Source organism: Capricornis sumatraensis, chromosome 9, assembly GCF_032405125.1.
Source record: "Capricornis sumatraensis isolate serow.1 chromosome 9, serow.2, whole genome shotgun sequence".
In the NCBI taxonomy this organism is placed as follows: domain Eukaryota; kingdom Metazoa; phylum Chordata; class Mammalia; order Artiodactyla; family Bovidae; genus Capricornis; species Capricornis sumatraensis.
The window spans coordinates 48,988,508-49,012,246 of record NC_091077.1 but is presented as its reverse complement, the minus strand read 5'-3'; the positions used below and the strand labels follow the sequence as shown (position 1 = coordinate 49,012,246).

The 23,739-nt window shown below is 36.5% G+C and overlaps 2 protein-coding genes across 2 annotated transcripts in view; one reads left to right on the top strand and one right to left on the bottom strand.

Moving 5' to 3' along the window:
- The window catches only part of FAM13B (family with sequence similarity 13 member B), a 67,342-nt gene extending 65,025 nt beyond the window's left edge, over nucleotides 1–2,317 (top strand). The window contains exon 23 of the mRNA XM_068980519.1: nucleotides 114–2,317. Coding sequence (XP_068836620.1) covers nucleotides 114–237 — 124 coding nt within the window. The 3' untranslated portion in view covers nucleotides 238–2,317. The remainder of the gene's footprint in view (nucleotides 1–113) is intronic.
- The window catches only part of PKD2L2 (polycystin 2 like 2, transient receptor potential cation channel), a 43,255-nt gene continuing 19,840 nt past the window's right edge, over nucleotides 325–23,739 (bottom strand). The window contains exons 7-14 of the mRNA XM_068980520.1: nucleotides 21,648–21,818; nucleotides 20,972–21,153; nucleotides 13,274–13,394; nucleotides 12,156–12,257; nucleotides 10,755–10,819; nucleotides 10,074–10,128; nucleotides 4,312–4,424; nucleotides 325–367 (exon numbers count right to left, since the gene is read on the bottom strand). Coding sequence (XP_068836621.1) covers nucleotides 325–367; nucleotides 4,312–4,424; nucleotides 10,074–10,128; nucleotides 10,755–10,819; nucleotides 12,156–12,257; nucleotides 13,274–13,394; nucleotides 20,972–21,153; nucleotides 21,648–21,818 — 852 coding nt within the window. The remainder of the gene's footprint in view (nucleotides 368–4,311; nucleotides 4,425–10,073; nucleotides 10,129–10,754; nucleotides 10,820–12,155; nucleotides 12,258–13,273; nucleotides 13,395–20,971; nucleotides 21,154–21,647; nucleotides 21,819–23,739) is intronic.

Below are 23,739 nucleotides of genomic sequence, written 5' to 3'. Positions count from 1 at the left end.
TTGCAGAGCAGTTTTTTATTTGAGCTTATATTGGGTAATATTCTGTCTCACATTATGACTACTTCTGGGATTTTATTTTCCAGATGATCTCAAAGTTTTATTTTCTCCCTTAGGAATGCTCAGAAAGAGGATCGTGTTCCAGTGCTTGAGGAGTACAGGGAGTACAAGAAAATTAAAGCCAAGCTTAGGCTTCTTGAAGTTCTTATCAGCAAACAAGATTCTTCAAAATCCATATAAAATATGGTCCTTGAAAACATCATAAAATCAGTTGTATTCCCTGAAGCTATCATCGTGTGTACTTGGCTGGTACTTAAGTTCATTCTGTCAGGCACTCAAGAGTTTCATTTTATACTTGCTGGTGGTGCCACTAGAGAAATGATGGGAGGGTAAGTAGACCTTATCTAGGGAGTGCGATGTTCCATATTAACCACAGACTGTCCTCTCTACCTTTAGCAAACATCCACTTTTCTTCATTGTTTTGTACTGCAGATACATCGTGTTATTAAAAGACTAATATTTTATCTTTTCAACTTTAAGAACTTTGAAGATAGAAGCTTTTTGTTATTACCAACTTTATTATTTTGTTTCTCATTACTCAAGAAAATTGAGAGGAAAATCTTCACATTGAATTCTTCTTCGGTTGCCTTTTTCTTACAGAATGACTGAAAATTTGAAAGAAAAGCCTATAAATGTGCACATATGCAACTATGTTCTATGTTTTCTTAAAAAACCAAAATCAACTGAAATTTCAAGTCCTACAATGGAACATATTTCTGTTAAATGCCCAAAGTGACGCTTTCTCATCCACAGTATGTTAGCAGAATTTTGCAGTTCAGTGGTCACACAGCTCCTGGATGAAGATAACAATGGCTAGACCAAAAAGTGACCTTGCTTATTAGTGTAGTGAAAATACACACCACACATCACACACAGAACTGAATTATATCACATGCTGCCTTTGGGACTTAAGTTACTCTTTGTTTCCTCAGTTGCAGTTTATCAGTTGGTGATGATGTGATTTGTCTGGATTAGATCCTGCGTTTTTTCCCCCTACCCACCTCCAGATAATGTGAGAAAATAGCCATGTCAGCATGTAGGAACTGATGGTGCTCAGATTTGTGTTGTTCAATCAAATGGGCTTAAATTGGCAAAAGAATCATTATGCCTGAAGTGAATCTATTCTTAACAAGGGCTATACCACTGCATTTTTTCTTGTACCTTTGGGGGGTTGCATCTTTTTTTCTTTTTCTTTTTTAATTAGCAAAATCCATGAAGAAAACATCCTCTAAAGGGATTTGCTCAGTCACATGCTATTTAAAGCACCTGGCTATGTGATTATTGTGGTATGCCCCTTGTCATACACTCTAAGCATATCTTTTTTTCTTTGGGTTTGCATGGCTTTTCTTCAGGTTCTTTCCTGATATAATTCTGCTAATTAATTTCACAGAATAGTGACTTTATTTGTGCTAACAATGTAATAGTCATTAACAGCATATTCTGATCAGGCTTGATCTACTTGTTAATTTTTTTCCTGGTGCTTTTTTGGATTGATGTGTGTCTCACTTTGTGCCCATGTTTTGCATGCAGTGACTCATGCATGGTTTTCTTAACTAGCTAATATTCATAATTTGTTTCATACAAAAACAGACTTTTGCAACATCCTTTAATAAGGTGAGGGAAGCATGAACCTCAGACTTCTGGCACTATTACATAGCACATGAAGTAGCTTGATAACAAGTAGCATTTCTAGTACTTCACATTTCACCTGTGTGTGCAATGCCTTTTTTGGGGGGAGGGAACGTTCCTTGGTAGTGAACACGTTGGGGAATAAAGCACTAAATCTAGCCCTTTTCATGTGGTTTCCTTTTGATACAGCTTGGTTATTCATAATGTACAACCTACAATCGTGAAATTGAAAATACCAGAAGATGTTATCACTTTCATTTTGAATTCATCATGCAGTGTGCATTTAGTTAATGTCTTTTAGTCTCCAGACAGGAGTATATCCAAACATCTTATTTAATGTGCACTGTTTATTGTTTTATATGAATGTTTTATTTTATATACCACATGCAAAAATGTCCATATGCACTATTTAAATGTTTTAAATAATATATTCCTTCTTTATAATGCTAAATCTATATTAGTACCATATTTTTATAAGTCATTGGCCTGACTGGTTTCATTTTAGAATTAACAGCTGCTTCATGATGTTGGTTATTCACTGTTAATGTTTGGCTGTAAGTAGAATAGATAAAAAGTAGCATAGCAGCACGCATGCTATGTGACAGTATTGTGTGTCCTAGTTCAGCAGTAAGTGGTAGAATTAGAGAGTTTGTGATAATTTTACTTTGGTACAAGTAAAAACTGTATATCTATATACAAATAATATATAGATATATATGACTGTAAGTATCATTGCATTGCTGTGTCTGGCACCTCATTGTATAGACTTTTGTAATAAAAGAACTTCAGTGTTCTAAGTCTCTGTAAATGTTTTTTGTTTTTTTCACTAGATGTTAAAAAAGAAAAAATAGAAACCTCAAGTGTTCCCTTGCCTTAATGTTCTTAGGCTCTGTTTGAATTATCCCAACCAGAGACCATGTGGAGAGACTGCAGGGTTACTAAACCATGTGACTGGCTATAGCTCTAGGGAGTGGTAAGACAGAGAAGAGCCATGTTGTTGATTCTCTTTGGAAATCTAGGGAGAAGGTGCAGAGAGAATAGTCTTCATTTGTTGTTGCAGTCAGTTATCTTATTAAGAAAATTTGAAATACAGTGTTTAAGAGAAGAGCTTGGTTTGAGGAAGGTGAGTATATTGAACAATTCCTTTATTTGAGTTTTACAGTCCAGGGACTGTTGAGCACATGTGGGAGTCTATGGTCAAATAATGTTGCTTAGGTTAAGAGAACATGTGGCTCTTCTAGGAGGGCTTATGTAACCTCTATTAGAAAAGTTTCCTGTAGTTTCCCAAATGCCAGCCATTCACAATTTCCCAACCATCCAAACAGGGCTTTTGCAGCACCCTTATTTATACTTTCCAAACATAACTTGCATTTTCATAACCCTAAAGCCCCTGCTTTGCTCTTTTATTTTCTTTTTCAAGGATATTTTGCTTTATAAAGTAATTGAGGAAGCACCTTTGAGAAATTTCAAATGTGTTACTTTAGAAACTATCTAGATGAATTTATCATTTGGAGATGTAGTGAAATTGCTGTAGGTGGTTGGGAAGTTTGTTCTGCACTTTGCCTTTTTCCAGGAGACTTCCAACTAGGAAGAATGGAGGTGAGATTATTTTACCTGAGGTCTTATCTAATGGTTTTCTAGGGTTCTAAACGTTTATTGGCCCATGAAGTTAGAACATGGTGTGTGATGAGAATACCAGCAGTTCTTATACTCTGTGTAACACTGTGAAAGTGTCTTTACTTACTTAACCATTTACTTAGAGACCTGCCCCAAGAACTAAAAGCAGTATTATTTTATATTTTGCATTTTCATTCCTAGAATTTAATAATCTCATTATAAAAGCCTTTACCTGTACCTGTGTGTATGTATTCTGGAGGCATGTTGTAATGTGCATAGAAGGTATATTGTGTCCCATTCCTAGAAATAATCTGATGATTATCATTGACCCTGATGACAGTTTGATGGTGGCTGGTTTTGTGCTTTTAAAATATACCTGAAATGGGGACAAATTTAGGAACTAACTCAGTTCAGGAATAAATTGTTAGAAATGCGCCATGATTGTATCACAGATTCTCACCTTCACTTTTTTTCAGTATTGTAGAGCTGAAACCTTCCTCATCACTCGGTTTAGTTTTAAACTGACATAGTGTAATTCTTTCTCCAGCTCCACAGCATATAAAAAGAGGCTAGAGGATAATTTAGAAGGAGATAGAGAATTAGTAACATTTTTGTACCTAAGGAGACAGTAGGTTATTAGCGTCTATTGTGAAATACTTTGAGTGGGATGATAGTATTTTAAGGTCTCAAAACATGCCTAGTATGGCCAGTTACAGATCTAATATTCTAAAGCTGTGTGGAGCACAGTATTTACTATGCATGTCAAGTATAAATGGCATTTCCTGTTATTTAGAGATGTAAGGACAAAAGCAATTGGTTTTACTCTCACCTTCCATTTAAATAAATGGAGGCTTATGCTTTCTATATTACTTTAAACTTGGGTAAAAAAATGGGGGAAAAAATGTGGCATCTTAATAGAATAAGATTCTGGGTTCAGGAAAATTGTGGGATGTCCCCAGTCCTCATATCATGATATTCCATAGTACCCTGGTTAGAACAAATGCTTACTCTCGGAATTCTTGTTGAGTGACAGTCTGGTAGTCCTCTTGAATTTCTGTAGAATAATACTTTTTCTCAAGCCTCTCTTTCCATTTTTTCATCTGCTCTGCACTTTGAATCTCCTGTAAAGTTAGAGGAAAAGTGTATCTGCAGCTTTTATATTTTTCTCTATTTCAGGCCTATGGCACATAAGCATCACAGGGTTGAGAATCTTAAACTTTACTCTCCAGGGCTGTGGTTTTTGAGCCACTCTGGCTTTTTGCCCTGCCTGGTTTGAGGTTTATGCATAAGCAGAGTCACGAAGAGAACTTGGTGTTAAAACTGTTTAGCAGGGTTAGGGGTTTTTAAAATTATGAATATTGGCTTATTCCCATTTCACTTCCTGGTGAAATATAAATCCTTCAAAAAACCCATCTCAATCATCACTTCTCTGTGAAGCTTTCCTTGACATTCATAGATAAATAATACATTTCCTCATGGAGCAGCAACTAGGTGGGGGCATTTGCACAAGCTCCTAGGTTCTAGTCACTCCACCTCTTCCCTGTAGGTGGTAACTGCTTCTTAAAAAATTGTTTGTGGATTAATTTGGCATTCTGCAGTGGTTCTTGCTGTCCTTTCATGCTCAGAAATGAATTCTGTAATGTAACCCCCCTATTTGAACTACCTAACATATTTCTGTTTTTTGGACTGGACCCTAACTGATGCTTGGTAACCGAGAAGGTCCAAAGAAACAGACCCTTGTAGATAGTGTAACCTCCACCAAGGGACACAGTTGACTTGAGTTGTAGCTCACCACCTGGCTATTTGGGATTCCTCAGGCTACTGAATGAGCAGGCAAAGAAGTGACTGAGGTGACTCATCCCAGTTACCAAGGAGAAATTGGTGTTGCTACAAAATGGGCTCGGAGAGGGCTATGTTTGGAAGCCAGGGAATTCTTTGAGCAGTGCCTCTTAATACTTCCATGTCTAAAAATAAACTCGTTTAGTTTACACATTGAGTTCTTAAGGAATTGTGATCCGAGTTGAAAAGATCTTAATGTCATCCAGAGATGGCCACAGTTACTCTTGGTACTTTGGTTCTCCCCTTCTGGGGAAAAAATAAGAGTGCTTTCATTTGTATATAGGATAGTTCCATCTTATTAGATGGAAACTAGAAATATTGTCATTTTATGGAAGTTCAGGTGTGTACTAAATTGCCGAAGGGGTGAATTGGGCTGACCATTTATTTAATATCTCTCAACTGAAAATTTGCCCTCTTATACTCTTACATATGCTCTTTTATACGCTTTGATGCTGGGTCTCATGCTTTGCAAACCTCATTCGCCAGACTCTCTTGCTACCAGATTTATTAGGTTCTGCCTTATTGGATGATGCCAAGGAGAAGGTTCTTGTTTTCTTTCTGTCAGCATTGCTTCTGCAAGTGATAGTTATCTCCAGCAGTGTTTGGCTCCAGGCTGCGATGGTCCAGCTTCTTTTGGCTTCCCCAGAAGCAGATTCATCACACTCCCTAAGAACTATCAGGATCAGCAGAGGTGGGATGGAGGTGACCCCAGAGGTCTGAGAAACAGCTCCAGGCCCCTTCTTAAGTGTCTTAGGTTCTGATAAACCCACTTTTTGTAACCTTAGCCCTGGGAGTGGTAGTATCCTCCTACAGTTGTTATTTGTGAGTTGCTTCAGTGTTTTTACTGTTTCTCTCTTCCAGTACCTGTGAAACCAATTCTCTGTAATTTTCTCTGTTTGAAATACATAGTATTTCCATTTTCCTGACTAGGTCCTCACTCATACATGTAGTATGTCATTTGGTCAGCTCTATTTTTGTTTTTAAGGAATGTTTTCAGTTTTTCCTTATCTTGGTTTGAAATGTTTAAAAACTAATCCCTGGGCATTTTCTATTTTGTTGCTATTATAGATTCTCCTATTATAATATTTAATGAACTGATTGATGTTTGCATATATGACATGATGACTGTATTTATGTAAATTATTTTTTCCTACTACTTAATGTTTTTGTCATAATTTTTCAGTTCATTGTATACCTGAAAAAGAGAATCATATCTCAAATAGAGGTAGTTTTTACTTTTTCCTTTTCAACTCTTGTATTCCTTGTGTAATTGTCCTGCTTAATTCTTTTGACTGATCCTTTTAATACATCTTTGTCTTGTGCTTGACATGTCCAGTGTTTCCCTGTTAGGTAAGGTGCTAGCTTTGGGGTGAGGTAAATTTGTTTTTATCATGTCAAGTAAGAGTCCGTTGATTCCTGTTTTGTTTTCCCCCTCAAAATTGAATCTTATACCCAGCATCTATGGAAAATAATAATGTAATTTTCCTGTTTTGATTTATAAATAGAATGAATTACGTTAATTAGTTGATTATATAGTTTAAAATCATCTTTACATTCTTAGAATAAACCCTATCTGAATCATGTTGTATTCTGTTGTATTCTGTTTGCTAATACTTTAGGATTTTTGCTTTATGATATATGTAATATTTTCTTTTTCTGTTTTGTTTTTTGAAGAATACAACCTTTACCAGTTCTTAGAATCACTATATAGTTGCTTTATAAAAATAATTTAGAAGTTTTCAGTTTTCTCTTCACTCTGGAACAATTCAAATAGCTTGAAATTATTTATTCCTTAAAAATTTGGTAAAATTCCCTTGTGAAACCATCTGGGCCTGAATTTCTTTAGAAGTACTTCTTTGATGACGTTATTTCTTCTATAGAATGGATTTAAAAGTCTCTTTTGGGCTCAGTTTTGATAAATATTATTTTCAATTTATTGAGGTTTTCTCTATGGCCCCAAAGTATCTATTTTCATGAGTGGATTTTTGAAAAACCAGGTATATCTTTTGAGAGTACACAGGTTAATACATAACTGTACAATCGCTTTATTCATTACAGACATTTTTAAATCCTTTTATTTTTTTTTTCTTGATCTATTCTCTGCTTTTAGTGCATTCTTAAGTGTTTTCCATTTTCTTAAGTCTAGTAGTCTTTATGGAAGTTGATGCCATATTATTTGGTGCATAGATAATCATGACTATTAAAGTTGATCTTAGCCTTATAAAGTGCCCTTTGTCTCATTTAGAACTTTTGGTTTAGAATTCTACCTTGACTTATATTAAGTTATATCTGCTGATAATTTTGCTTGCCTTTTTACCTTGGCTCATGCTTTTATACTTAACTTTTCTAAGTCACTTTGTTTTAGGTATATATTTTAGGCTGTAACATAGAATCAGGTATTGCTCTGTGATTCAATCTGAAAACATTTTCTTTTAAAGTAAATTAAGCTTATGTGTCTTTACTGATATATCAGATATATCTGGTCACAGTTATATTGTTTTAAGGTATATTTAAAGTCTTACCATGTGATATATCTTCAGGTTTGGTACTGCTTCCTTTTAGGAATGTATGTATTTTTGTTTTTGTGGTCATGCATCTTTTCATACATCCTAGGTCATCCCTTTCTTGTTTTGGTTCCCTCCACGAGAACCAAAGAAGTTCAACAAAAATTGAGTTGTAATTTGTTCCTCTTCATTTCTTTCCTCTCTACTTCCCAGGCATATTTAATCATATTACCATATTTTGTTGTATCTAAGAGATGGAGTCTATCGTAAAACCTGTTACATGATTCTATGTGCTATTTAGAAAAAATATTGCTACCAGCTAAAATATGGCACATTATCAATTATAAGGTACATCTTAATTTCAGAGGTATTAAAATATGGAAAAATGTTTCATTATCAATTATAAGGTACATCTTAATTTCAGAGATATTAAAATATGGAAAAATATTTTAAAATTAATAAAACAATATCGTATTTACTACTGTACTCTTAAATATGTAAAGCTTCTTTTTGGTTATTAACTCTAAATGATAATTCTTCAGTGTTTTAGCTATTACATATGAAATAAGTAGTCAGCTTTTTCTATGTTGTATCTTCTCCCTTCCTTTTCTAAAATATCTCAAACATCTCTTCTTTGGCTGAAGATGATGATCCTCGCATAGAATCCTCAGGAATACAGTGGTATTCCCCAAGTTTTTACATTTCAAAACTGTTTGAGCCTTTCTACTTGAAGCACAGCTTTGCTGGATATAAAAAACCTTGGCTTACATTTTCTTTCCTACCATATATTGTAGGTGTTTTGTTGATTTATGGTGCTGAATGATGTGCTAATCTAATTTTCTTAGATTTCTAAATAAATCTAAGTTTTACTTGGACAAGTCTTATGTTCATTTTAGGTAATTTCTCTGTGTACCTGGCCTTATTGTCTCTGAATACTTCAGTGTGTATTTTCTTCATATAAGGACATTCTCCTTTATACGCACAGTATAATCATCAGAATCAGAAAATTAATAGTGATGGATTATTACCATCTAAATCACCAGTTCCCCATTCAAATTCACCAGTTGTTCCGATGATGCCCTTTAGAGTAAAAGGATCCAGTCCATGATTATGCACTGTATTTACCTATTTTTTAGTCTCAGTCTGCTGTAGATCCTCAGCTTTGCCTTGACTTTCATGACCTTGACACTTCTGAAGAATATAGGCCAGTGTTTTGTAGAAATGTCCCTCAGTTTTTTTGTGTAGTGTTTTGTCATGTTATGCATCTTAAAATTTTGCAGAAGAGATTGTGTTTTCTCTCAGTGTTCTATCAGGTGGCATGTGATTTTAGTTTAGTTCTGGTACTGTTAATGGTACTGATTCCAGACTTCTCTACCCTAATGTTATTCCTTTTCTTTTGGTAGTAAGTATTTTGTGGAGAGGTATGGAAATGGACTGTTTTTCTTCAGACTTTTATTCATGTAAATATTTAGATCAGTGTGGACTCACGGAATCCTCTTTTATTCATTACAGTGCTTAAGTAGTCCCAGACTTGGCCAGTGGAAGCCCCATTCACGTTGACTTTTTGTGTCCTTTTATGAAATCTCCATCATTCTGTGTGGAGGATATAGTATAAAGCACCTGTACTTTCCAGTCTTGGAATTAACTGTATTTCCAAGGAGCATTGGTTCCTTTTAGAGGAGCATGGTATTTGGAAACCCAAGGTCTCGACACTTGTGTCATTGCTACTAGGATGTCACTCTAGCTTTCTCAATGTACAGAACTAGAAGATACTTTCACACACAGACAGACACTCCTGCGCTTCTAATCCAACACAACATTCATTTTAACCTTCAACCTTTTCGTTTATGCAATTCCATTATCTGCTAATGAGAACCCTCATTCGAGCAGTATACATACCTGTTTGTTTATTCTAATCTCTCAATCTTGCTGTTCTGTTTCTCAGTATATTGGAGAGTGGGAAGCATCCAGAAGTAGAGCAGTGTTCTATTTTTTCACTTGGATGGTAGTGGTATGTGAAGATTGGCTTAATAATTATTTAGTAAACATACATATGTTTAGTCATTTGTTGAATATGTATGTTACAACTTTGAAATACAGGAAAAATCATTGAAGTGATTCATCACATTAATGATTCCAAGAGAATGATTACATAATCATCTCAATAGAATATACTCACTAAACTCTGTGTGCTAATCCCATAGTGAAGGGGACAGCTATAGGATGAGGGTATCTGGCAAAGAGCACCGATAAGGGAGAAGGAATATCTGGAATCCAAACAATTTGTCCTAAATAAAAAAGGATCTAGATCCTGGGGTAAATCTGGAGGTAGCAACTCCTGCTCTGAAGAAAGCAAATCATTCAATTCTTCATAAGAACTTTTTCTAATAAAGCTATCACTTCTTTATGAGAAAATTAAAATCTTACTTTTTCATCAAAACCTTCTCTTCTGGCTTTTTCAGCCAAATCTTTGTTTTCCATACTGAGAATATGAAATAAAAAACAGAGGCATATGATAGTAAAAAGGAAAATGACAGTATAAAATACTACCAGATCTATTAAGGTCATGAATTGCATTTCTGTTCTTTCTGATAACACTAATTATTTAGACAGTGTTGTCATTAATAAGTTCTCTAGAGTATCATATCTCTGGCTGTAAAAACATGTTTATATTATGTCTCACTTCCAGAGATCTGTATTTGGGAAGCATTTTGACACCAAAATGATGCAATAAATGTACGTATATTAAATATTTTGTGTAAAAATTTCTTTACTTCAGTAGCTAAAAACATGTATTAATGTGCATGTACTAAAATAATTTCTTACCTTTTTAAGAGGAACATTACTTTCCTATTAAAGCTGTTAAATCCTGTTACTATCTGTTAAAGCTTTCTCTGAGTGGCATGGCATGCCTTATATTAATTTTAAATTAGTTTAGAGTTTCATGACACTCAGAACTTATGAGGTGCCACTGGGTGTCTTGACAACTTATTTAGAATCAGCACATCGAATGGTGGTGGTTGTATAATCAAAACCTTACTCTCACTGTAAGTTTCTAATATAGAGCTTTAAAATGGTAAGTTAAAAATTGAAGAAAAGTCATCTTACTGTTTCTTGTCTTCATCTGTTCCAGGTTTTTTTAGTTTGAGTTTTTCGAGAGCATTGTTGTAACTCTGGGCATAATTTAAAATAGTTTAAAAGTTCATAAGAAATATATTCTGTAGTTTTAATTTTTGACTAAGGTAAAGGAAGGAGGGAATGCTTGCCTTTAGGGGCTTGCTGCCCTAAGAAATGTAGAGGCAAATACTATGGTTATCCTTCTTCACCTTGTCACTACTTAGAGTTTCGGCCACTGGTGAAAAAGTTGGCATCACACTTGAATTTTGGGGAAAATCTTTAAAAACACTATTGTTTATTGCATTGATGATATTAATACTTTAATGCACATAACCAACATCATAATCAAGAGATAAAAGATGATAACCTCACAGTGAAGCTCACTGAAATGAAGTGAAGTGAAGTGAAAGTTGCTCAGTCATGTTTGACTCTTTGCCATCCCATGGGCTATAGTCCATGGAATTCTCTAGGCCAGAATGCTGGAGTGGGTAGCCTTTCCCTTCTCCAGGGGATTTTCCCAACCCAGGGATCGAACCCAGGTCTCCTGCTTTGCAGGTGGATTCTTTACCAGCTGAGCCTCATGGGAATCTCATTGGGGAACATATTAATAGATTACTTTCACAGATAAGTTTTTGGACAGAGTTCTTAAGTGCCCCTTAACCCCACAGCTAATAGGACTTTTTCTATGTGAAATGCTATGGTTAGAGCTGAGGATGTGCAGAGATAAACAGAATGGTATACACATGACTCTGCTACAATTCATAATACATGTTGAGAGGACAAGGAAGATTCCTCTCTGACAGGGCGAATAGAGTGTCAGTGAGAGAGTAGAGGGAATATTCCTGCAGAGTCAGGGAATGACATGAGCAGAGGCCCAGAGGACACAATGAGAGCAAGCATGTGCTCAGAATATTAGCTGGCGCATGCAGTGCTGTAAATGGAAGCACAGAAAGTAAAAATTGTATACTTAAATGATAATGCATAAAGATCCATTGACACTTGGAGACTAGAGAAGGCCCTTGAATGTTTGAATAAAGAATTTGGACTTAATTTTGACAAGCCCAGGGCAACTTTGAAGAATTTTGAGCAGAGAAGTGATATGATCCAAACTGGGCGGGCAAGGAAAGAGGCTAGAACAGATAAGATATTACCATACAGAAAATAGCACTTTGCATTGAGTGCTCAATAGCTTTTTGATATACTGAACTCTGAAATACTTTTTGGTCACATTTTTAAAACCAGAGAACATTTCTCCTGGTAGTGAAACAGTACAAATATGAATAACACTAGACCAAAGCAAAAACCTAGAACCCCTCCCTGCACTACCACTTGGGGTATAAACCAAACTAGATTGGCCTCAGAATTCTGAGTAGGAGAATTTGACATACGTACCTTTTTAATCATTTTACCAAGTTGAAAATCTGGCCTTCTGCCTATTGAATAGTCTGCTTTCACTTCAGAATAGGTATCATTAATTATTGCCAAGAACATGTTCTGAGGAGAAGTAGTCAAAAGAAGTATTTAGTTTAATGGCTTTGACAAGTGCTAGGATTTGTAAAATTAGATTTAAATTTTAAAAGTAACACGTGCTCAATAAGAGAGAGATGGCTATGCAGACTATATATTAAAAAAATGTAGTGGAATGGGAAATATTTAGTGTGTGGATATGGGCAAGTATGTTTATGATAAATGGGAAAAGCAGAATGTAAAATAGTGCATATAAACTGGTTAATATATAGAAATTTATTAGTGTTAGATATCAGAAGAAAACTTAGAATAATATGTGTTCATAGGGTTTTTTTTTTTCCTTTAAAATTCTGTAGAGTTGTTTAAATGCACAATTTTACTAGGGCTCTTAAAACTACCAGTGTCCAGATTAACACAAACAGAATTGTGGAGAGAGTGTTCTTAATCTCAAGCCCACTTCTCCACATTTCACTGTGGCCCAGATCTGTTGCTTTGAGGACTCCTGCCCACCATCAGGGTATAACTGCTGTGCATGACCAAAAAAAAAGCTTTCATGGAGGACAGTAGCAGTGCCTTGAGTAGAAAAGCAAGTTCCTTGATTAGGAAGACCAAATACGTTTGTCCCGAGCACAGGTGAGAGACTCATAAATTCTGGGGACTCATAAAATTGACAGAGGTGTGAGCTTTCAGCCATAAGGGCCAAAAGCTGTTGTGATGGGCAGAATATAAATGACCTGATTCATACTTACTGGTGTGAAATATCCCAGGCTGGAGAGACCTGGGGCATTCAAGTTATATGTGTAAAAGATTTAGCAACTCTTGGCACACAGTAAACACTCAGTTGGTAACTATTATGGTCACATCCTCCATTGGACAACTTAGAATCACTTAGACTTGCTGGATTACTAGAAATCTACACCGTTCTTAATAAATGTAAGTGTTCTGACAGCTAAGCAGTGATACTGTAATTTCTTCTAAATTAGTAATTATATTTTCTATTTTTCTATAAGCAAAGAAAAGGGAGTATATTCGATCTTTCTTACCAGCAGGACAAAGAACACGAAAAAGATGAAAGTGATGAAGTAAATGGGTCCCAAGATACGATTGGCTTGCTGAATGCCAGCAAAATTAAAATCTCCAAGAACGATACGAAATTGCGTGAATCTTTTATGGGGATAAAGAAAAGCATTAGAAAATATTATATCTCTTCATACGTACATGACAACTAATGGTTACTAATGTGTCTAGGAAAAATACCTAACTGCATATCGTATGTGCTTTCTGGCTTTAGTTTTGTTAGCATACAACCAGATGTAGAAAATTCCCCTGAAGGCAAGACTTACTAGCTGAACAGATAGTTTAGGAAATGACGGGCTTCAATTTATTTAACCAATGTGAACCCAGTGTTCACCTCCAAGTTTTGAACCTTGAGATTCCTGCTCACCAGCTTGTCTTGACAGTTATCTCCTTAGCTATTCCTGTGCCCTTATAAAACTTAGGATACTTTGACCTTTCCAAAAAGTGACTTTCATCTTGGAAATAGACCCAAGAACGCTACAACTTCTTTTATCAAAGATATGCTTAATTTCTGCTTCTCCTCTACTGAAGTATAAGGATGCCAACAATTTATCACTTGTCAAGTTTCAAGCAAGTGCTGATAATGATCATCAAACATGAACCTGATATTTGTTTTATTTTCTCCAATAAATATAAAAACTTGGCTTTGATGTAAAATAGCATTGAAAATATTATAAAGCTTCATTAATTTTATAGATAGAAAAATTAAGAAATTACGGCTTCAAATGAACATAGTGGTAGGAGAGGTAGAATTAGGATTTCATAATCTGAAGTCTTATTTTCTCATCATTGATTTGCAGAGGTATTGTCAGACATACCAGAGAAAATTAGAAAAATGTAATATATACATGAATATATTCATATATATATTTTAAGGGGAAACCTGGAAAGGAGTTTTTACTAGTATGTAATGTAGACACTTGATTATCGTTTTTTCAGTAGTCATGTACAGATGCGAGAGTTGGATCATAAAGAAGGCCAAAGGATTGATGCTTTCCAGTTGTGGTAATGGAGAAGACTCTAGACAGTCCCTTGGACTGCAAGGAGATCAAACCAGTCAATCCTAAAGGAAATCAACCCTGAATATTCATTGGAAGGACTGAAGTTGAAGCTCCAATACTTTGGCCACCTAATGCGAAGAACCAACTCATTACAAAACACCCTGATGCTGGGAAAGATTGAAGGCAGGAGGAGAAGGGACGACAGAGGATGAGATATTTGGATTGCATCACTGACTCGGTGAACGTGAGTTTGAGCAAACTCCAAGAGACAGTGAAAGACAGGGAAGCTTGGAGTGCTATAGTCCATGGGGTTTCCAAAGAGTTGGACAAAACTTAGTGACTGAACAACAGACACTTTGCATGGTTTTTTCAGTCAAAGGATTGACTGAAAAAGAATATTTCTTGTTTTTTGAGCCAGTCACATGAAGGGAACCATATAGCACCATGTACAATAAAGGAAGAAAATGTATTCAAAGAAATCAGCTATTTGGAGTGCTAGGACTCAAGAGTTTTCTGGAATTTCATCCTTGGTACCTGATACCTGACTAAATCATATGTAAAGTATTTATCTAGTTTCTAATACTGGATTGAAATGCTTTTTACATACGACAGAGAAATGCTGAATTAGGAGACCAAAGTTTCTCAGCAAATCAAACTTATTTCTCTCTGGCACAGGAGAATATGAGATTTTGTTTTAAGTTTTTAATATGATTTTTTTTTTATGCTTAGGTTGTATTTAAGAAACGATAAGTATCTGATACTTTTTCAAATACGTCACTTTTTACACTATCCTGTTCTCTAAAGATATTTTCTGACTTGTGTTTTATTTCTCTAAATATATTACTATTACTATATTTGAAGTCTTTGAGTCTGTTTCTGTTGTCCGTTGTACCTGTTAGTTCTTACGATTTTTTCCTCCTTTTATACGAGGTTATCTGTGACCATGAGCAGAAAATTATACTTGAAGGACTTGGGATGAAGATACTGTTCTCCAGAGAGATTTGTATATGTGTCTGCAGGTGTATATGGACATTCTAGCTTGGGGCTATCTTAAACCAAGTTCAAGATAATGAGGTTCCCTGGATACCTAGGTGATTAAACCCCAACTTCAAGTCACTGAGGGATTTATTTTTAACTTAAGGCTGTAGCACTTGAGATGCCTGGTTTATGTGTGGCGAGGTTATCAGACACTGCTCTTCTCCCCCTACCCCACTTTCCAACACACACAAACAAAGGCTCTGGGTTTCTCTTCTGTTTCCTCCTTGAGAAGTAACTAGGAACACAATTTCTTAACTGTTTCCTCTGGATCAGCAAAAATGCCTTCACAATGGAGATTTTGGGGAAGATGGAGTAAGGAGCACTAGGAATCTGTCTCACCACTTTAACAGTCACTGGCACAATCTGATGTAACATTTGAAATGAACTCTAAAGTCTGCTGAAGGCTTGCAACATCTAGGAAAGGACTGGACAATTTGGGTGAATTTAAACTTTTAGTTTGACAGCAGCTACCCATCTCCTGGGCTTCCCACGTGACTCAGTGGTAGAGAATCCATCTCCCAATGCAGGAGACTCTGGTTTGATTCCTGAGTTGGGAAGATAACCCTGGGGGAGGAATTGGCAACCCACTCCATCATTCTTGCCAGAAAAATTCCATGGACAGAGGAGCCTGATGTATAGCCATGGACTGTAGTCCATGGGGTCGTAGAGAGTTGGACGTGACTGAGTGAGCATGTGTGTGCGTGCACATGCACTTCCAATCCCTCAGCCCATGGCAGGTGGCCCTGCATGTATTCCTGGAGCAGCTTGTGCATGGCTTGTGGGAGCCAGGGTGGGCAAGAAGGATTGGGTTGTCCAAACATCAGGGGTCTGTGTTCTGATTGCTGCTGCTGATGAAGAGGCAGGTATCTCACTACATTGGTTTCAAGTCCCTCTCTCTCTGGCCGAAGCAATGTCCTTGGGATTGGGAGGCCTAATGCCCTTTCCTTCTTCATTTTTTTCTTTCTTCCCTTTGGGAAACAGACATCAAAGACTAGGACACTGAAAAAACAAAAAAACCCCCTGCATATGTGGAGGAAATTAGAAAATCACCATGCATGCCCAAGGAATGGCACAGGTTCAGAAAAGACCTGAGAAGACCTTTAAATTTACACCTCAGGCTGATCCTCAGCATGGAGACAGGCAATAATAAAAAAAAAAAGCAGAAAACATAGCAGGCCCTGGGGAAGGAAAATTAGCTGATTTCCAAAATTATCACACTGTTACACTTAAATGTCTCGGTTCAGTTCAGTTCAGTTCAGTCTTTCAGTCATGTCCGGCTCTTTGTGACCCCATGAATCACAGCATGCCAGGCCTCCCTGTCCATCACCAACTCTCAGAGTTCACTCAAACTCATGTCCATCGAGTCGGTGATGCCATCCAGCCATCTCATCCTCTGTCATCCCCTTCTTCTGCCCCCAATCCCTCCCAGCATCAGGGTCTTTTCCAATGAGTCAACTCTTTGCATGAGGTGGCCAAAGTATTGGAGTTTCAGCTTCAGTATCAGTCCTTCCAGTGAACACCCATGACCAGTCTCCTTCAGAATGGACTGGTTGGATCTCCTTGCAGTCCAAGGGACTCTCAAGAGTCTTCTCCAGTGCCACAGTTCAAAAGCATCAATTCTTCGGCACTCAGCTTTCTTCACAGTCCAACTCTCACATCCATACATGACCACTGGAAAAACCATAGCCTTGACTAGACGGACCTTTGTTGGCAAAGTAGTATCTGCTTTTTAATATGCTATCTAGGTTGGTCATAATTTTCCTTCCAAGGAGTAAGCATCTTTTACTTTCACGGCTGCAGTCACCATCTGCAGTGATTTTGGAGCCCCCAAAAATAAAGTCTGACACTGTTTTCACTGTTTCCCTATTTGCCATGAAGTGATGGGAACAGATGGCATGATCTTAGTTTTCTGAATCTTGAGCTTTAAGCCAACTTTTTCTCTCTCCTCTTTCACTTTCCTCAAGAGGCTCTTTAGTTCCTCTTCATTTTCTCCCATAAGGATGGTGTCATCTGCATATCTGAGGTTATTGATAATTCTCCCGGCAATCCTGATTCCAGCTTGTGCTTCTTCCAGCCCAGCGTTTCTTATGATGTACTCTGTGTATAAGATAAATAAGCAGAGTGACAATATACAGCCTTGACATACTCCTTTTCCTATTTGGAACCAGCCTGTTGTTCCATGTCCAGTTCTAACTGTTGCTTCCTGACCTGCATATAGGTTTCTCAAGAGGCAGGTCAGATGGTCTGGTATTCCCATCTCTCAGAATTTTCCACAGTTTATTGTGATCCACACAGTCAAAGGCTTTGGCACAGTCAATAAAGCAGAAATAGATGTTTTTCTGGAACTCTCTTGCCTTTTTAATGATCCGGCGGATGTTGGCAATTTGATCTCTGGTTCCTCTGCCTTTTCTAAGGCCAGCTTGATCATCAGGAAGTTCACGGTTCACGTACTGCTGAAGCCTGGCTTGGAGAATTTTGAGCATTACTTTAGTAGCATGTGAGATGAATGCAAGTGTGCGGTAGTTTGAGCATTCTTTGGCATTGCCTTTCTTTGGGATTGGAATGAAAACTGACCTTTTCCAGTCCTGTGGCCACTGCTGAATTTTCCAAATTTGCTGGCATATTGAGTGCAGCACTTTCACAGCATCATCTTTCAGGATTTGAAATATGGAAAATCCAACTGGAAACCCATCACCTCCACTAGCTTTGTTCGTAGTGATGCTTTGTAAGGCCCACTTGACTTCACATTCCAGGATGTCTGGCTCTAGGTGAGTGATCTCACCATTGTGATTATCTAGTTTTCAACAAAAAATGACAAGGCATACAAAGAAATGGGAATATGACCTATTCAAAGGGAAAAAGCGAATCAACAGAAACTGCCCCTGAGTAAGACCACATGGTAGATCTCTCCTAGACCTAACCATTTTAAAGATTCTCAAAGAACTAAAAGAAGTTGGAGAAAAGAAAAGTAAGTATGAACAAAATGGAAATCTCAGGAAAAAGAAAACCTCAAACCAAAAAGAAATTCTAGAGGTGCAAAGTACAGTAACTGAAATGAAAATTCATTAGACTGATTCAAAGGTAGATTTGCAGGCAGAAAAAAAAATTAGTGAATTTGAAGATAGGGCCATTGAAATTACTGAGTCTGAGGAACAGAAAGAGAAGAGTTTACAGAAAAAGTGAACAGAGCCTTAAGCGACTTATGAGACATCATCAAGTGGACCAACATATGCATAGGCATATGAAAAGATGCTCAGTATTGCTAATCAGTAGAGAAATGCAAATCCAAAACATTGAGATACCATACCTCACACCCATTAGGATGGCTACCATCAAAACAAAATAATTTTTGATAAAAGACTGGAGAAATTGAAACATCTATACACTGTCAGAAAAAATGTAAAATGCAGTGTGCACTGTGGACAACAGTATAGCAGTACCTCAGAAAATTCAAAATAGAATTACCATATGATTCAACAATTCTACTTCTGGGTATATACCCAAAAGAATTCAAAGTAGCATCTCAAAGCAATTTGTGCACCATGTTCTCACTGTAGCATTATTCAGAAAAATGAAAACATGGAAGCAGCTCAAGTGTCATTGACAGATTAATGGAAAGCAAAATGTAATGTGTATGTGTGTAACACACAGTGGAATATTATTCAGCCTTAAAAAGGAAGGAAATCCTGACACATCCTACAACATTGTTGATATTATGCTAAGTGGAAAAAATTAGAAATGGACAAATACTGTATGATTCTATGAGAATTACCTCAAGTAATCAAAATCAGAGACAAAAAGTACAATGATGGTTGCAGGGGCTGGAGTAGGGGGAGAAATGGAGAATTCCTGTTTAATGAATATGAGAGTTTCAGTTTTGCAAGATAGGTTTCTGGAGGTGAATGATGGTGATGATTGAGCAATACGAATGTACCTCACTCTTAGAAATGGTTTTAAAAGTGGTTAAGATGGTAAATTTTATAACATTTTAAAATCTTTATCAGCTTTAAAAAAGCCTTCAGGGAAGAATAGCTTTGGATGCTGGAGCTACTTCTCTGGGTTCTTGCTTTCTAATTTTGGACACTCATAAGTTGTGAAGAGATTGATTTGAATAGCCTTGCACATCATTACCAGGAGCAGAAGTTCCCTCAATCCATTCCGAACCTTTCTGTCTGCTTAATTTGTGTCTTAAACTTTCTTTCCTCCCATTATCCAAGGTAAGACACATTTTCAAGGTTCTGTAGATTATTACATTCATATTTAATGTCCAGTATTAATTAGTTTTACTACTACACTTAAGATCCTAGGAAGGGACCAAGAAGTTGTTGAAACTGCAAACATTGACTCAGGGTAAACTAATTAGACTTCTCATTTGTAGTTGGAAGGGACCTCTGGGAGTGATTTAGTTCAGCCCATTCATTTACAGATAAATTAAGATCTAGAAAAATTAAATAGCAGTGGCAGAGGTAGAAAGTAGAATTCTATTCTCTTGTTTAGTAAAGGATTATTTCAGAAAAAATGTTATTAAATTTCAAACAGTGGTACTTCAATTGTTTACATGTGGATAATGAGATTTTTCTGATTAAGTCAGTTCAGTCACTCAGTCATGTCTGACTCTTTGTGATCCCATGGAATGCACTAAAATTTACCCCCAGTTGAGTCAAAGGACCATGGGCAGTTTGAGGAATTCTGAACTGAAGAAAGGAGTACAGTTTTTCTCAGAGCCGTATGTTACCATGGACTTCAAATTTCCAAGAGTGATGGAAAGTTTCCTAAACTTTCTTAAATATGAAACTGTTTCCCTCAGACAATCTTAGTCTAGATTATACAGAACACATTTTTGAGACCTGATATTTTAGACCAGCAGACCCCAAAGTATTTGGCACCAGGGACCGGTTTTGTGCAAGAGAATTCTTCCACGGACTGCAGAAGCAGGGATGGCTTCAAGATGATTTAAGCACGTTGCATTTATTGTGCACTTTGTTTCTATTATTAATTACATCAGCTCCACCTCAGATCAGAGGTTGGGGACCCCTGTTTTAGACAATCATATATATATATTATATATATAATTATTTTTATATAGATAACTTGTTTTACATACTCAAAAATGGAAGTCAATTTATTAAAATTACTGACTTCTAAAGAAGAGCCTGAATACTTTTCTAGGCATTCTACACAATAATAATTTAGTTATCTGCTAATTGCTTTATGTGTATAAAGCTGTTTTTAAAATTCAGCTTTGCCAGATCAGCAAAGGACAATCAAGTCAATATCAGTGAAAGGATTCTAAGGATGCCCTCGAAAGAAAACACTTCTTTTCCCAGAGAATAGATACATGGAGAAATGGAGCCAATATTTTTTAACTTAAATAAAAATTTCACTTCTAGAGTAGTAAAAAATTATTTTTCTAAATTGACCTAGTAACATGTGAAGAGTGGATAACACCATCAATTTGGATCTTTCAATGCCTAACTGCACTTTGAATATAACAGATATTTAGCCATCAGTGAGAATATCAAACCATTTTAAAATTTATTAAAGCTTATGTCACTACTTATAGGTATTTTCATGATTTTTAGTTATAAACTGGAAAAAATAATTACATTTATACTGAGAGCTTACATGGCATTTTGAAAAGTGGAAAAGTCGTCAACCTGTGATCCAAAAACAAGAAATCCTAACTGAGCATAAGCAAAGAATATTATAAAAAACATGATAGCAAATCCTATTATGTCTTTGATACATCGTGACAAGGTTGATGACAGCTGAGACATTGTCTTATTAAAGCTTATGAATTTGAATATCTGAAAAAGAACAAAATTAATTGAAATAGAATACTAAAGATTATACTTACTTAGAGTAAGTTAATTTCAGAAGAAATCTGCTTCAAATTAAAAAAAATGCTTAATGATAGTTAAGGATGTTTGAGGGTTTGCTGGCAATCATCACAAAGCCAAACTAAAAATTACTTTATAGTTAAGAGTATCTTTTTGTTTTTTTTTCATAACTTTGTAGTTTGAGTTCTTATCTAATGTAATAAAGTGAAGTCTTTCAGTCATGTCCAACTCTTTGCAACCCCATGGACTAGCTGCCAGGCTCCTCCATCCATGGGATTTTCCAGGAAAGAATACTGGAGTGGGTTGCCATTTCCTTCTCCAGGGGATCTTCCCAAGCCAGGGATTGAACCCAGGTCTCCCATACTGCTGGCATACTCTTTACCATCTGAGCCACCAGGGAAGGCCGTTATCTAATGTAATAAAACATATCTAATCTGTTATATCTGATAAAACACAAATACCTTTATCCATGCAAAGAAGATGGTTATGGCAATTATGTTATTGTAATAAATGTGCCAGTGTGCAAGAAAATAGAAGTCTGAATATTTTTCAGTATTTCTTAACAGTTGTCCAAGCATGCGATAAATTTTCATATTAGAGTATAAGCTGAAGAAAACAGTCAAAAAACATAACTAAATGGGAAAATAAGAAGAGTTAGATATCATTTCTACCTCTAAATGTGTAGCCTATAAGCAAATACATGAAAAACTTCATCAGAAGTTCAACCAAAAGGAAGGGATAAGACAGGATTTTATATAAATTAAAGTAAGCCTCAATTTATAGAACTTTAAGGTAGCATAATTATCATAAAAGTAACAAAATATTGGCTATATATATTGGCAAATCTATATGCCTTTTTGTTTCTTTGAGGCATAAAACACAAATATATAAAATGACTATATAATTCTGACTAGGCTATAAGAGTTTTTGCTCCATTTAACTACATGTTACCTAAGAGTTTAATATTTTTCACTCTTAAGAAATTTTTTTACAGTTCCAAAAAAATAGCCCCCTTTAGGACTCTTTAACAACTATTTTTTAAAAATTAAGTTTTTATTGAAGGATAATTGCTTTACAGACTTTTGTTGTTTTCTGTCAAGCCTCAAAAAGAATCAGCCATAGGTATACATATCAGTTCAGTTCAGTCCCTCAGTTGTGTCTGACTCTTTGCGACCCCATGGACTGCAGCACGCCAGGCCTCCCTGCCCATTACCAACTCCTGGAGTTTACTCAAACTAATGTACATCGAGTCAGTGATGCCATCGAACTATCTCATCCTCTGTTGTCCCCTTCTCCTCCCGCCTTCAGTCTTTCCCAGCATCAGGGTCTTTTCAAATGAGTCAGTTCTTCGCTTCAGGTGGTCAAAGTATTGGAGCTTCAGCTTCAGGATCAGTCCTTCCAATGAATATTCAGGACTGATTTCCTTTAGGATGGACTGGTTGGATCTCCTTGCAGTCCAAGGGACTCTCAAGAGTCTTCTCCAGCACCACAGTTCAAAAGCAACAATTCTTTGGTGCTCAGCTTTCTTTACAGTCCAACTCTCACATTCATACATGACTACTGGAAAAACTATAGCTCTGACTAGATGGACTTTTGTTGGCAAAGTAATGTCTACTTTTTAATATGCTGTCTAGGTCATAACTTTTCTTCCAAGGAGCAAGCGTCTTTTAATTTCATGGCTGCAGTCACCATCTGCAGTGATTTTGGAGCCCCCCCAAAATAAAGTCACTCACTCTTTCCATTGCTTCCCCATTTATTTGCCATGAAGTGATGGGACCAGATGCCATGATCTTAGTTTTTTGAATGTTGAATTTTAAGCCAACTTTTTCACTTTCCTCTTTGATCAAGAGGCTCTTTAGTTCTTCGCTTTCTGCAATAAGTGTGATGTCATCTGCATATCTGAGGTTATTGACATTTTTCCCAGCCATCTTGATTCCAGCTTGTGCTTCATCCAGCCCAGCATTTCTCATGATGTACTCTGCATATAAGTTAAATAAACACGGTGACAGTATACAGCCTTGATGTACTCCTTTCCTGATTTTGAACCAGTCTGTTGTTTCATGTCCAGTTCTAACTGTTGCTTCTTGACCTGCATATAGATTCCTCAGGAGGCAGGTCAGGTGGTCTGATATTCCCATCTCTTGAAGAATTTCTCACAGTTTGTTGTGATCCATACAGTCAAAGGCTTTGACGCAGTCAATAAAGCAGAAGTAAATGTTTTTCAGGAACTCTCTTGCTTTTTCAATGATCCAACAGATGTTGGCAGTTTGATCTCTGTTTCCTCTGCCTTTTCTAAAACCAGCTTGAAAATCAGGAAGTTCACGGTTCACGTATTGCTGAAGCCTGGCTTGGAGAATTTTGAGCATTACTTTACTAGCATGTGAGATGAGTGCAAGTGTGCGGTAGTTTGAGCATTCTTTGGCATTGCCTTTCTTTGGGATTGGAATGAAAACTGACCTTTTCCAGTCCTGTGGCCACTGCTGAATTTTCCAAATTTGCTGGCATATTGAGTGCAGCACGTTTACAGCATCATCTTTTAGGATTTGAAATAGC